The sequence below is a fragment of the Oryctolagus cuniculus genome, chromosome 14, assembly GCF_964237555.1.
Source record: "Oryctolagus cuniculus chromosome 14, mOryCun1.1, whole genome shotgun sequence".
Taxonomy (NCBI): Eukaryota; Metazoa; Chordata; class Mammalia; order Lagomorpha; family Leporidae; genus Oryctolagus; species Oryctolagus cuniculus.
Window position 1 is genome coordinate 18,112,224 of NC_091445.1, and position 14,511 is coordinate 18,126,734.

Here is a 14,511-nt window from a genome sequence, read left to right on the forward strand (position 1 = left end):
CCTTTCTCCTATATTACTTGTATTCTCTGGTCCTCTAAACAACCGGTTCTTAATCAGAAATCTCTGATAATTTGAGGAAAGATATATAGCTCCCTCACCGTTCCCCACATTTTCGTGTACCATTTTAAAGGGGCTGCTGAACCACTAATGCCCATCTTCAGCTTAAGAATATATAGCAAATCCGAATGAAAGCAACTCCTTGTCCATTAACGAGGTTTCTGCTATTAGAGACAGCGCTCTCTCTCTCCCAAAGTTCTCCTCTGGTCCACAAATGATGAGTTCTAACCTGCTCCTCAGAAAGCAATATGGAGTTCCGTGTCATTACAGGGAAGGGAAACAGCAGAGGCTGGAACATGGGAATTATGTGTCCTGTAAGTTCCGCTACTCTGGAATCTTGTCATCATCTCCCTAGTCCCACAGCTTTCACCAGGAAAATCCAACAGAGACACAGCACTCATGGCAAAAAAAATTATTTACCATAACAATCTGCCATAATGTCTTACAGTAACATTGTACGTATCTTTGTCTTCTGCAGACAACAAAATTGCTCTGAAAAAAAGAACACAACATTTTAAGTTATCTACATGCTTAATTACCTACTGCTTATCTTTCCTCCTTAGCTGACTCTACAGACTTTTGTTCTCTTTATTTAACCCTATGAATTCTTTAGTGCCAATTATAACTGCTTACTCATATTTTATTAAGTTGGTGCCACAAAACTAAAATTTAGATTTTAGGTCATCACAAAAATAACTCAAGTAAACTTACCTCTTATTAAGTGATATCATGTATCATATTTGAGTGCCAAATAGTCTCAAAATTTTAATCTAAATGCAGGAAATGAGCATATTGTGATGTTACATTTTGACGTATTCGGAGTTTCTAGAAAACACTTGTGAAGATACTGATATACAAGTATTGGAATTGGGAAGGCAGGCAATTGAGCACTTCCATGGGCCCTTGCCTGAGTACACGGAACAATGGTTACCAGTGAGTTGAGGAAAGGGAGCAAGTCATCAGAGGGGCCTGGGGGATAAGGGTGAAGACACCCACACACTGGCAGCTCACTTCCTTCTCGTGCTCCGTCCTGGGCCGGGACAGAAGCATCTGAACAACTCACGAGAGGCTGCCGTTAGGTAAGGCTTTGTATTTCCTTTTCTGTTTAGGGAGGATTTCTCAGGGTTTCTTTAAATTCAAGAACAGCTTTTTATCAACAGTGTTGCAACATGAAGGAAACTTAGGGACACCTAAAAGACAGCCTCACAGAGATCAAAACCCCAAGTTCTTGTTTAAGGCAGAAGACAGCACTGCGAGGACCGTGGAGCTGCCACTGCAAGCCTCCGGTGCACGCAGCGTGGGATGCAGTGTTTGCAGTCACGCAGGAAGCACCCCCCGCCCCAACGCTGCCTCGTTTTCCTTCTTTGAAAATCACATCCACTGTTGATTCTACCATACCGTTTGCTTACTTGTAAGTTTACTATAACTGAAGGAAACAAAATTATGGTTTTTCATGAACTTCTCTCCCTGTCAACTGGAGGAACACTTCCTTGATGATGCCTCCAGTACCACCTAGTGATGACTCCTTTGAACTACAGAGAGATCCAAATAAATAGGACACAGCGAAGCTTTTGGGACAATTCAATTAATTTTTGACCTGATAAGGCTTCTTCTAAATATCTGCTTTGATTCAGGGCAATAAAGTGACTCAGAGGTTAGGCCACAGGATCTTCCAGCTTCTCATCTCGCAGCTACTCATGAGGTCCACGGCTATTTTCTCATTCGCCTGTCTATTACCTGGCAGTCACAGAACTCTATGCAGACTTCATTTCACACTGCTGTCCGGGCTGGTCATTCCAGTCCAGCACGCTGGCTTTCCTGTGCCATGAACAGGCCAAGTCCGCTCCTGCTTCAGAGCACTTGCCCGCTGCCTGGGACAGTCTTGCCAGGATAACCAAATGGCAAGTCAACAAAATAGCTCAGTTCCTTCAGGCCGGGCCTCAGCTGCTCCTCAGCAAACCCACCCTTCTTAAAACCTCTTGAAATGTCTCTTCCTACCTCCACATTCTCTGCTCCTTTCCCCTCAAGTGGCTTTCTTAGTAATTATTGTTATCGTGGAGACTTCTCAGCTTCTCCCATGTCTCCCACCTCCAGGTGTGCGCTCCATAAAGGCACCTATGTAGTGTCTGAATTCACTGCTAAATGGCCAGTGTCCAGGACACTGCGTGGCACACAGCAGTTCAAGAAACAGACACTGGATAAATAAATACAAGGCAGATAATAAAGGGATTCAAATACAGAGTAATGTTATCATTGCTTGTCTCACTGAACACATGTTAAGAATTAAAGTTGGGTAAATTCCCATGGACAAAGATTTTTCTAAAACAGATTCTGAGGAGATTTTTGTCTTTTCTTTCAGTTTTGTCTTTCCTTTCAATCTCTCTCTCTCTTTCTTAACAACAGAAACCAAAATAAAGCTGAAAATTGGGGACTGTGTCTTCACGTGCTAAGATGTAATATAAAAAGATAATATACAATGAGAATCAGGAAACGAGAACATTTCTTCAGTACTGTCTTCAGGACAAGACCAGGTGTGAGAAGGCTGATGGGGAGCCGGGGCCTGCACTTGGATGGACTGTGACTTACCTCTGGTATGCATCTGCTGCTTGCTTTTTCAGTTGCAGGTGTTCATTCAGGTAACCCAACATTGTGAAGGCTGGAGCATAATTCTGAATTCTTTCTGAAAATTCAGAAATACATTTACATGCATATGCTGGTTGTGTTAAAAAATATTAGTTTAATTTTCAATTTTTCCAGTATCTTAAACACGAGATCATTGTCCTTGTTAATAATGAGGGCTGGCACTGTGGCATAGCAGGTAAAAATGTCACCTACAGTGTCGACATCCTATATGGGTGCCGGTTCAAGCCCCGGCTATTCCACTTCCAATACAGCTCTCTGCTATGGCCTGGGAAAGCAGCAGGAGATGGCCCAAGTCCTTGGACTCCCGCACCTGCATGGGAAGACCCAGAGGAAGCTCCTGGCTCCTGGCTTTGGATTGGCACAGCTCTGGCCATTGCAGCCAACTGGGGAGTGAACAAGCAGATTGAAGACCTCTCTCTCTCTCTCTCTGCCTCTCCTTCTCTCTCTGTGTAACTCTAACCTTCAAATAAATAAATGAATCTTTAAAAAATAAAAGAATAATGATCTGACTTTATCTGGAATATGCCAGTAACCACTTTATAACTTTTAAGTTACTAAAAAATACTTGAGAGTTGTAGATGGTTTCTAGTTGTGTTCATATTTTATAAACATCTGATCTAATCTACTTAAAAGTGGATTAGAAGCTAATCTTCAAACCCCTTAAACTATCTAACAAAATACAATGTAATAATATCTAATGTGAGATGTCCTAATGTCAAAGCATAAAGTGAAAACCACACAGTCATTCTTGAAAAACTCCTAAAGTCTCCATAGGAGGAAAAAGTCACAAAAACTGGATCAAGATGAGTAGGAGAAGCTCCATGCTCGACATGGCACACAAACCCCAAGGCAAACAGGACAGACACGAGGTGATCTGCACTTTCTCTTTCCTGCTTCTTTTCTTTTTGACAAGCACATAAAGTTGAATTTGCTAAATGAATACAGGACTCCACTACAGTTTAAAAAAAAAAAAAAAGAAGCTAAACAGCTATGAATTAGTTGGTAGATTTGTTCACTGCTTTAAGTACCTAAATTCTGCTGCAAGCTGAAGGTTGCCCTCATTCTGTAAGGAAGCCCCTCTGTGAAGTTTCTGACCACACACTGCATCAGCTCTCAGTTCCTATCAGAGGCACTCATTCTGGCATGGTGGACGAGACGACTGTGTCCTAAAGGGACCATGTTTGTAAACTAACTTCCTCCCACACCAGAGGCATGAAGATTATGACACTCCCCAGTCCCTTCCACGTCTATGATGGGGCATGTCCCCTCTTCATATGACAGGTCAGTATTTACTGCTAATATAATACTCCTGCTGAAGTTCCTTCTCGCTTCATTAACATTTTGTCAGAAGCTAACAGACCAGCACTTCTTGAGCGTCCAGGGTACACCAGGTACTCTGTGGGATATTTTGTATAAATCATCTTTCCTAAACCCAAGGCAATAGGTATTTTGCTGCTTGTACTACAGATGAGAAATCTAAAATTCAATTTTGTATTATGCCTAAGATTTCAACTGTAGCTACTAAGTATTGCGGCAGAAATGAAAAGCCAGTGGCAGTTTTATAAAAGAAGACAGAAAATTATTACAATAGAAGGTTAATAAAATTTTATCATTTTGCTGATTTCTTAAATCTAAACCTATTTTTCCAGTATCCTGAAGATAAATCAGATGTGAAAGGAGGAGGTTAAAAGCCCTGAGTTTGGGGCTTCATGTACATTAACTCATTTAAATAACTACAACTTGGGTATTATTGTTGATAATTTCCAAAGAATAAAGAGACGTCAAGGGACATGAAATATTTGGCCTGAGATTGCGAGAAGGGCCAACGGTGGAGCCACAGCAGCAGCAGCTCAAACCCATTAGGCTCCAAAATCCTTCCCACTGTAAACAAGGAAACCACTTTTATCCTGAATCATTAAGTAAAAGTGATTTTCATCACTCTTCAAGAGCCCTTCCTGCAGTTTAAAAAGTAGACTGCTTGGCCAGTAGGGGAACATGGCAAAGTCATGTTTTAAAGGACACTCACATTTAATTTGGAACAAATTAATTGTAAAAATTCTTTTAAGTAATTTCAAAAGTTATGAAAATATCTTGGCATTTATATAACAGGTACCTTACCTATGTATTTACACAAAACAACTTGTGCCGCTGGGATAGCATTCATCTGGAGGATGTTGTACCGGTACAGTTCTGTTTCTCTGTTGCTTTTATCTTGCAGTGTTGTGCAGACCCAATATGCATAACCTATTGCTCCCTCAGTCTTTAAAAAAGCCAACATTAGCAAATGGTAAGAACTAAGTCGATAAAAATTCAGAAGTAATGCACTGCAACACTGTAAGTATCATATCTTAGTCTTCTTTAAGTGCCTTTAAATGAAATATCACTATGATAAAACACAGCTAAGAACATATTTAAGTCACTGGCTCCCATACTAAGTAGAGGAATCAAATGGGATAAACAAAGAGCAGACAACGGAGCCTCACCAGATGTGCTGGTTTCCCTCTGCTCAGCACCATTCCTATACAGGTCACACCAAAGAATTTTAAAATAATTTCACAAATAATCTAGAAATGTCAACTGAGTGTGATCTTCGGCTCAAGTCCATTTTTATTCCTAGAGTTTCAGTTTCTTCTCTATATAACTGCTAATGTAACTATTAAATCTCAGTGTCATTTCTTCAGTTTCAAGAGCTGATAGGAAGATGAAACTAGAGGTTCTTTAAAAACAGCTAATTTTTTCTAGGCAAGAATACAGAGTGGAAAGAACTGCTGTCGTTGACATCTTACACCACTGGCCATACATTTTCTTAAAGGGATAGTACTTGATTAACTTCTGAGTCCTTAGAGGAACACTCAAGTTTCTTACATGCATACTGAGCTCTGTGGTGTGCCTGAAGAGATCCATGGTATCATAGCTTCCAACCGTCTCTGCAATAAGAGCCTACAAAAGGAAAAAAGTGGCTCCTAGTATGTTCAAAAGAACAGTTATAACAGAGATACATGAAATTAGAAGAACCAAAGGTTTAATGCCTAAACTTAAAAGTAAATTTTGACTTATATTAACATTTTAATTAAACCTACTTCCTGAAATAAATTGTCTTTAAGAAAAAAATAGATATATATAAATAGCTGATCTGAAAAGCATCTAAACTCTACTATCCCAAGTGAGGTTCCTGGACCAGCCTCAGCCTCATCCCGTGGGAGCAGGTACAAAAGCAGACTCCAGGCTCTCTATGTTCACTAAGTGACGCCCAGGCTAGCACAGTAATGCCTCTGCTTCGTAGTTAACAGGGAGATTGCTTTACCAATGGACTAGATTTAGACCAAGAGTCCAAAGTCCTATAAAAGATATCAAATGCTAATAAATAACTTTCTGATAGGATTGGTGCCCCTAATATTCTTTGACCAAAACAATCAACTGCTTACTAATTCATCATAATTTCTCAACTAGGCATGACACTGAAGGATACCTGGTCAAACTTCCTTCTCTTCCAGGTGAGGAAATTAAAATCAAAGAAATGACATGTTCAGGTTAGAAAAACAAAATAAAACAAAACAAAATCCAGTCAGTGACAGCTGAGACTAGTGACTGAGTACACTGATTCCTCTAACTGGCAGAACAAAACTCTCAACTTGGGGGAGGAGAGAAGACTCACCAAGTACCCAATCAAGCAAGAGTTTACATAAGATAAGAAAACAAAATAATCAAAATGATCTCTACACATGTGCAGTTCCTCTTACACATGAGTTAGGCATAGTATTTAGACTGATGGGGTTCAAAGTCCCTTAAAATCAACACTTAATCATTTTAAGCTGTGTGACTTTAGATGTGATACTTAGGATCTCTGTGCTTCAATTTCACATCCATAAAGAGTTTAACAATCACAACTCACAGGATTGATGAAATAAATGGAAATAATGTATACAAAGAGCTAAGTACAGGGATTCGTACAAAGTTATATCCTCAAATGTACTCATTATCATTATTATTTATATTAATATATTGTTTGTCAATTTCTATTAATAGGCTATATACATCAACAGGTAATCATTAGTGACTATATATCTTACTTGTCCAATCCAGCACATTAAGTAAGATGGATCAAGGGACTGAGCCATTTTGAAAGCTTCATGAGCTTGCTAGGGGAAAAACACAAGAAAACATGTCATTTTGTAAAATCAGTCTTAAATTGTTTATGTTTAAAAACCATAAAACAAGAGGATAAGAAAAGTCAAGTCTATCGTCACACATACACATGGACTGAGAACTCCACTGTTTATGAACAACTCAGCAATGCTTACTGCAGTGTTTCAGCAACACAGTCCTGGAGTACTCCCGGGTACAGTAGATTTCTCTTCACATTAGGAGCTCTGATCCCCAACGAAGAGCTATATATATGTGTGTGTGTCTATCTCATAGTCTGCACAACTGGTAAGCCAACACATGTACATCTGCTAGCCACAGTTTGTGAAGAACATGACTAAATGAGGTGGTATTTATTTCCTTCTCTTTGAGCTAAAAGGGCAGGAAAAGAACTCAGTCAAGGAGGTCTGGGACATGAACCTGCCCATGAAGAAAGAGCAGCCAGTAACACAGTCACAAAGCTTTGAAGACACTTCACTCAGACGTGCTTTTTTTATTTTCTTAACTGGTAATCACATTACCTTATACTGTTTCTTCAACCATATATGTATGACAGGAAACAGTCTTATTCTTTTTTATAAAAAAGTTAGCTTATGGGCAACAGCTGTGCCATTATAATAAAACCACATGCATACCTCATCGTCAATAACACATTTCCATGTGAAATTTTAGAGAATGTGTTCATGTATCTTAAGATCCAAATTAATCTTTTCTATCTATTAGTCTTCTAACATCATTCTTATGTGAAGTGAGTTGAAGGATCCCTGAGAATATTATGGCTGTTTTAAAAGAACAAGATCCATTACACTGGCTGAAATACAAAGAGTACAGATGTGGCATTATCAACAGACAAGTGGAAACTTTCCAAATATGGCTTAGAAACATGCTGGGCCTGGGAGTTTGGCCTAGTGGTCAAGACATCCACATCCCACATCAGAGTGCCTGAGTTCCATCCCTGGCTTTAACTTCTGACTCCAGCTTCCCACCAAAGCAGACCCAGAGAGGCAGGGGAGATGGTTCAAGTAACAGGGTCCCTACCACCTACATGGGAGACCTGGTTTGAATTCCCAGCTCCTGGCTCCAGCCCTGGCCCAGTCCCAGCAACTGTAGGCATTTGAACAGTGAACCAGTGGATGGGAGTGCTCTCTGTCACTCTCTCAAAATTAAATAGGTAGGAAGGTAGCTAAGTAGATAGGCAGATAGATAGATAAAACGATAAAGAAATAAACTTAAAATGCTCCCAGCTTAGTTCCAGTTTAATGTATAACCGCTCAAGTATGACAGATCACACTGGTATTTAAAGGGATCAATATCCACTAAATCCAAATCTAAATCACCCAAACATAGGTTAAATTTGAGCTATTAGAGGAGATTAGTTGTCTCCATCACCTACATCCACCCACTTCAAACAGTCTGCTTCTCTTACTTGTGTACAAATGTAAAGAAAAACACTCAATTAAGTCGCAATAGAATTATTTTCACTTCAGTGTGAAAAACCAACACATTATAAAACTGGGTGCTTCCAGGGTATCATGGAAAAGAAAATAACTCTTACATGTTCATTATTCAACATAATGGAATGAATTCCATCAATTAACTAGCATTCTGGAGAGTATCCTAGATAGGCAACCAAGTAATAGATATTTCACAAGAAACTGAGCTATGACAAAGAGATCAGAAATAGAAAATGTTCTTTGTATGTATATTTTTATAATTTTTTAATGTTTTGCCACATTTACTTTAAATGTACAGCTCATACACACATATATACTATTTTTTAACAGATATTAACATCACAGTGTGAAGGATTTATGATAATGATCATAATGTGGAGAAAGACACACATGGTATGATTCATCCTTATATTTAAGATGACAAAACAGACAACGTATTTACCTCAATGTTTTCATTTGCAAGGTACAACACTCCCAAGTTGGTCCATGCAACAGCATTCTGAAAAATAAACACATAGATATGAAAAATACATACACACACACACACATGTCCCTGTGTACTTGGAAGTCTCAAAACATTCTTTTTTTTTTTAAGTTTTAATTTATTTACTTATTTTTTTGACAGGCAGAGTTAGACAGTGAGAGAGAGAGAGACGGAGAGAGAAAGGTCTTCCTTCCGTTGGTTCACCCCCCAAGTGGCCGCTACGGCCGGCGCGCTGCACCAATCAGAAGCCAGGAGCCACGTGCTTCCTCCTGGTCTCCCATACGGGTACAGGGCCCAAGGACCTGGGCCATCCTCCACTGCCTTCCCGGGCTACAGCAGAGAACTGGACTGGAAGAGGAGCAACTGGGACAGAATCTGGCGCCCCAACTGGGACTAGAACCCGGGGTGCCGGCACCGCAGGCGGAGGATTAGCCTAGTGAGCCACGGGTGCTGGCCCAAAACATTCTTAATATTACATTCTGAAGTTCTTTTTCACAGACACAAAGAACACTCACAATTTGTTCGGACTGGATTGATTTGATGAAGCAGTGCTGAGCCAGGGCATAATTTCCAATACCTGAAAAATAAAAAATTCACTGAAATTGAAATCTGTTACCTGGAACCCATAATCTTCTAAAAATATTGAAGTAAGTGTTACTCAGTTCTCACCACTGTAACATGCAACCACACCAAGAGCATTCCAGTACAGGTGGTTATTACTGTCAAGTCTCACTGCCTTTTTCAGACACTGAAAATAAATTAAAGTAGATTAATTTTTATTTCTTAGAGTGTTTACATTTATATCAAGATAAATGTGGTTTTATGGGAAAATACTACAGTATTCTGTCAAAAATATTTCTCAGAAAAGCATTTGGTTTTTTTAAATTTCCCAAAATCATACATGTAAAGATTTCTCCAGCAGCTCTTCAAGATCACTCATGCTGCTGCCTGTTTCTGCTAGATGTTGTACTTGGCGATAGTAATTAATCCCAAGGTCACACCATGTATTAGATGTGGACATTAGTTTCAATGCGCGACCATAACACCTGTGGAAATACAAATGTGAATGTCACATTTGATTTTAATGTCCTAATTCAACTTGAATGTCATTAACTGATCATTTTCATAAGTTACCTTCCTCCAAGATGGAGGAGCTCACTTTTCTTTAATACTTGTTTTCCTTCTTTCTGACCGAGCAGGACTCCTACAACATGAATGTGCACTTTGGATGGTGAGACAGCATACAGGCTGGTGCAGGCATCACCAATCAGCTTCCAGAGGCAGGACACATCAGCTCGCTGCTGCAGGGCCCTATGAAAAGGAACAGTGTGATGTTCACCAATTATTTCCAAAATGTATAAAGGGTATCTCCCTTGTCACTACTTCCAGCTGAAACAGAATAAGTATATTCCACCCAGATTAAAACCTACTTCCTGGGTCAAGCACTGTGAATGCTTTATGAACCTCCTCCTACCCTCACTGTGGCCATCTTCCTAACAGGAAGGTAAGAAGGCAGGAAGAGAGCGGAGGAGGGGCAACTCGGTATTTTTCAGTTTCAGAAATTTTGCAGATTTTGGGGGTATTTGTCAACATTTTGTTAGAAGTAACAGAGATCAAATAAGTCAACAGATTATTCAGAGCAACCTAATTTTGAATTTTTAAACTATGCTATTTTTACTTGTTTAAGCAATGACCACAACAGTAAAGTTGATAACTCTCTTACAGTGGGCTATTGTAAACTCAGGTTTTTGCATTTAGACCTTCCCTCAAAATAATAAATAAATAAATAAAACTAATAAATGTATCAGATATATTTGGTGATCCATCTGATTTTTATTCTCTGAAATCAAAACTAACAAAAATGTAAACACGAAAATATGAAAAAACACATTTTTAGAGCCAACGGCTGACTGAATGGATAAGCCCAAAAATAAACAGAAATATTAATTACAGTGACAGAGGGTACTTCTTAGAATGAGAAAATTTGCAGCTATACATTTCTGTTTTTCTCAAGATCTTATAAATAAAACACAGCAATTTCATTTAAGTCAATAATCAGCCATCACAAATGGCTATGTTACTGGCAGATGGACAAGCAGATGGAACATTTTTCATAGCCTCTGTTATTCAAGGAGTTCAGCCAAAAATCATCTTGCAATGTCTTCCTGAGAAGTAACGCTGATTTCTGCACTCATGACAGAAAGCCGCTGTGAGAATCAGGAGGAAGGACAACACTATTTGGAGTTCCTTTGCCCAAATATCTAGCAAAATTTTTAAAATTTATAGCATGAAGGAAAAAGGAAAAAAAGAAAAAGGAAATGAGCAATTTAAATAGTTTACTTAAGTTAAATAAAAAATAAAATATGGGGTGGGCCTTTGGTGTAGTGGTGGGGACACTGCTAAGGAACCCACATCCCTTGTTGGGGTGCAAGTCCTGGCTCCACTTCTGATTCCAGCTTCCTGCTAATGCACACTGTAGCAGGCAGCAATGAAGGCCAAGTACCTGGGTCCCTGCCATTCATGTGGGAGACTCAGATGGGGTTCAGAGCTCCTGGCTTCAAAATGACCCTGCCCTGGCTGTTGTAGGCATTTGGGGAATAAACCAGCAGATGAAAGATCTTGCCCTGAGTTTCAAATAAATAAAAATGTAAATAAATAAACAAACAAAAAACATGCAGAGTGAAATACCTTCTCTTAACCTTACACAATAATTTTGATAGTACCAATTCCTTTTAAGGCTAGAAGTAAATACATTGTGGATCAAAATTTAAAAGTTCTATATATCACCTTATAATTGGTTATGAGTATGCTTATATAATTCAAAATAAAATTTTCTAGGCTCAGGAACACAGGACTGTTACAAAGGATTGTCACCCACAGGTTCACATTTACTTTTAAATACCAGTTCAAACAAAGCATGTCCCTTCACAATAACTTTGCTGGTGGCAAGAATACTACATGAGATCTGACAGTCAGCAATACAAGTCAGTGAGAGAAAAAAGGGTTAGGTTTTTACCATTTCATATCTTAATCATATGAAAAGCAATTCTGGAACAATCAAATAAATAGGACGCAGAGGAAAAGACAAATGGGAAAAGAAAGGAAGAGAAGTAGAAGAAAAATGTTTCCAAGAAAAAAAAAAAAGCAAGTGTTTTGTCTAACCTTCCGACTGTTTCAAATCATTTACCACAAATAACACTTCTGCTCTACCTAATGAGTTTACGTGTGTGCTGTGTGTATCACATCTACTCAGGTTTTTCTGACTCCTTTCTTATTACCAGACACAGCACTCTTTTCTACATAGTGTCTCTCCAGATGCAACCAGACTGCTCATTTCCCCTTCCCCTCAGGCCCATCAGTAAACCTCAAACAGGCCCATACCACTAAATGCAAGGCATAGTGTGCCCGAAGCCCTGTTTCCCCTCAGCACCCATTTCTGGGCCTCCTGGGAGGGAACACTGACGCACGCGTCAGAGCTACTGCTCCACTAACAGCGGGCTGCTTCTTGCTCTTCCTGGACACTCGGCACACGAGCCACTGCAGAGCACAAGCGAAATCAGTACAAGGATGTTACAGCATTGGTTGGCTAGTCTGTTCTTTAGGTCTGGCATTCTAAATAATTGCTGCATAACAGAATAGTCCTAAAATAACTTTCTAAATGTAGCTTATCAGAATAAGAAAATCAATACAGTAAGAATGATACTAACCAAGTAAAATATTCCAGTGCTTTTTCTATGTAGTCCACAGCTTTCCCATCGAGATAATCCACCAGAGCTGCTTTGGCCATCATCAAATGGCATTCACCCAAGCCTAAAATTGAGTAAATTGTAGTTGGCATCAAAACAAACACTTAACATGAACTTCAAATATATTTACTGGTGTCATTTTAAAGGCATTTCTAAGAAAAAAAGCTTAAAGTAACTTATAAAACTACTTTTAAGTATGATCTCGCATACATTTAGTAAGGAATTCAAACGTCAGGGTATACTGGCATACACAAGGACTGAAAGAGATAAAAAGCTGACCCTGGACAATCTGCTTACCTCCTAGGACCTCAAAAATGAAAATGGGACTATTACTTAAGTGTTACTCTTCACCTCATTACTATTTCTGGACTGTTGTGAAACAAAGTTTGATCTTTTTAATTAAAATCTGTACAGCAAACTCTAAGAATTAAATGAAATCGTGATGTTACTAAAGTACCTAGTAAACATTTCATAAATTAGAGTTTTTTTCTTGAGGAAAGAGTTTTATAATTTTTTTAAAAGTTTCATGCCAAAGTTATATGCCACTTAAAACATATAATATTTGATTTAAACTTCAATAATTTCTTAAAATAAAAGAAGGAAAGCACATATAATAAAATCCAGTCTTTTGTTAAATGGTCAGATATACTCATAAAAAATGTAGTTACATATGGATTGTGGTATTTTACTTTATATCACTAAAAATAATTTATTAAGAAATCTATGAGCTGGCGCTGTGGTGTAGCGGGTAAAAGCTACCACCTGCAGTGCCAGCATCCCACGTGGGCACCGGCTCAAGTTCCAGCTGCTCCACTTCCAACCCAGCTCTCTGTTTTGGCCTGGGAAAGCAGTAGAAGATGGCCCAAGTCCTTGGGCCCCTGCACTGCATGGGAGACCCAGAGGAAGCTCCTGGCTCCTGGTTTCAGATTGGCCCAGCTCCAGCCATTGTGGTCATTTGGAGAGTGAACCAGTGGATGGAAGACCTCGCTCTTTCTCTCTGCCTTTGCCTCTCTGTAACTCTTCCTTTTAAATAAATAAAATAAATCTAACAAAAAATAAAAAAAGAAGGAATCTATAGATCTCTATGGAGGAAGTAAAAATCAATTTCAATAATTAGAAAATAATGCAAATTGTTTAAGTTTTAAAAAAATTAAAACATGTTTACTAGGTACTTTAGTAAACAAAAAGATTTCAAAAGAGGTTCAATAGCTTACAAAGTAATTAGAAGATATTTTAGCAATATTGTGAATTAATTATCAAAATATAAGAGGCAGGGAAACTCTCGTTAGTGAGTTCCACATTTAGATCCAATAGCAACCATGCTATTTGTCTAAAAGTTAAAGCTCTATCATATTCCTATTCATTAACTGTTATGAGGGATTTGATCTTTTTATATTCAAATCTGTATAAGCTGTACTATAAGGTTCATAATGGATGCTTGCTATTGACGAAAGAAACCTTTTTCAAATTATTCAGTACACTTAGGTGGGAAGTTGACTCAAGCATTTTATAATTCAGTTTTACAAAAGTCAAAGAAGCTAATAAAATGGAATTACCTTTCAGAGCAGGCACATAATCTCCTTTCTTTTTAATGATCAGCTGGTATTGTGCTACAGCCTCCTTGTATTTGCCTAAGATTTGCTGTATTGCTGCAACCTTAAACACACTGTATATGGATTCCGGGTTCAGCTCACTGGCTTTTGTGAAGGATTTCAAGGCTGTCGTATAGCTTCCTCTGCTTAAGTATGCTTCTCCTAGTGACTCCCAGCAATTGAAGTCCTTCGGGTCTGCCCTTAATGCTGCCTGTAAACTGTCAAGAAACAATAAGAGATATGAAAGTAACAGAACTATGTTCCAGAACTGATAATGTGCATATAAATAACTCAATGGCCACTTTTATTTATAAAAGTGTTATGTAGAGGCTGGCACTGTGGTATAGTAGGTTAAGCCTCCGCCTGGGGCGCACGCATCCCATACTGGTGCT

The 14,511-nt window shown here is 38.8% G+C and overlaps 2 protein-coding genes across 11 annotated transcripts in view; one reads left to right on the forward strand and one right to left on the reverse strand.

Moving 5' to 3' along the window:
- Positions 1-9,332, forward strand: part of FAM81B (family with sequence similarity 81 member B) — a 122,182-nt gene extending 112,850 nt beyond the window's left edge. The window contains exon 10 of one of the 2 annotated variants that reach the window (XM_070056479.1): positions 9,280-9,332. In XM_070056479.1, the coding sequence (XP_069912580.1) occupies positions 9,280-9,317 (38 nt within the window). In that variant the 3' untranslated portion in view covers positions 9,318-9,332. Of the gene's footprint in view, positions 1-2,460; positions 3,196-9,279 lie in introns of those variants that run through there. The other variant, XM_051854003.2, reaches the window with a different exon arrangement.
- The window catches only part of SKIC3 (SKI3 subunit of superkiller complex), a 91,801-nt gene that overhangs the window by 40,852 nt on the left and 36,438 nt on the right, over positions 1-14,511 (reverse strand). For 8 of the 9 annotated variants that reach the window (XM_008261953.4, XM_008261956.4, XM_070056477.1 and 5 more), the window contains 12 exons: positions 14,084-14,337; positions 12,489-12,591; positions 9,916-10,092; positions 9,683-9,827; positions 9,451-9,529; positions 9,297-9,358; positions 8,740-8,796; positions 6,771-6,839; positions 5,566-5,640; positions 4,819-4,960; positions 2,644-2,737; positions 478-549 (listed from right to left, as the gene is read on the reverse strand). In XM_008261953.4, the coding sequence (XP_008260175.2) occupies positions 478-549; positions 2,644-2,737; positions 4,819-4,960; positions 5,566-5,640; positions 6,771-6,839; positions 8,740-8,796; positions 9,297-9,358; positions 9,451-9,529; positions 9,683-9,827; positions 9,916-10,092; positions 12,489-12,591; positions 14,084-14,337 (1,329 nt within the window). The remainder of the gene's footprint in view (positions 1-477; positions 550-2,643; positions 2,738-4,818; positions 4,961-5,565; positions 5,641-6,770; positions 6,840-8,739; positions 8,797-9,296; positions 9,359-9,450; positions 9,530-9,682; positions 9,828-9,915; positions 10,093-12,488; positions 12,592-14,083; positions 14,338-14,511) is intronic. The other variant, XM_008261957.4, reaches the window with a different exon arrangement.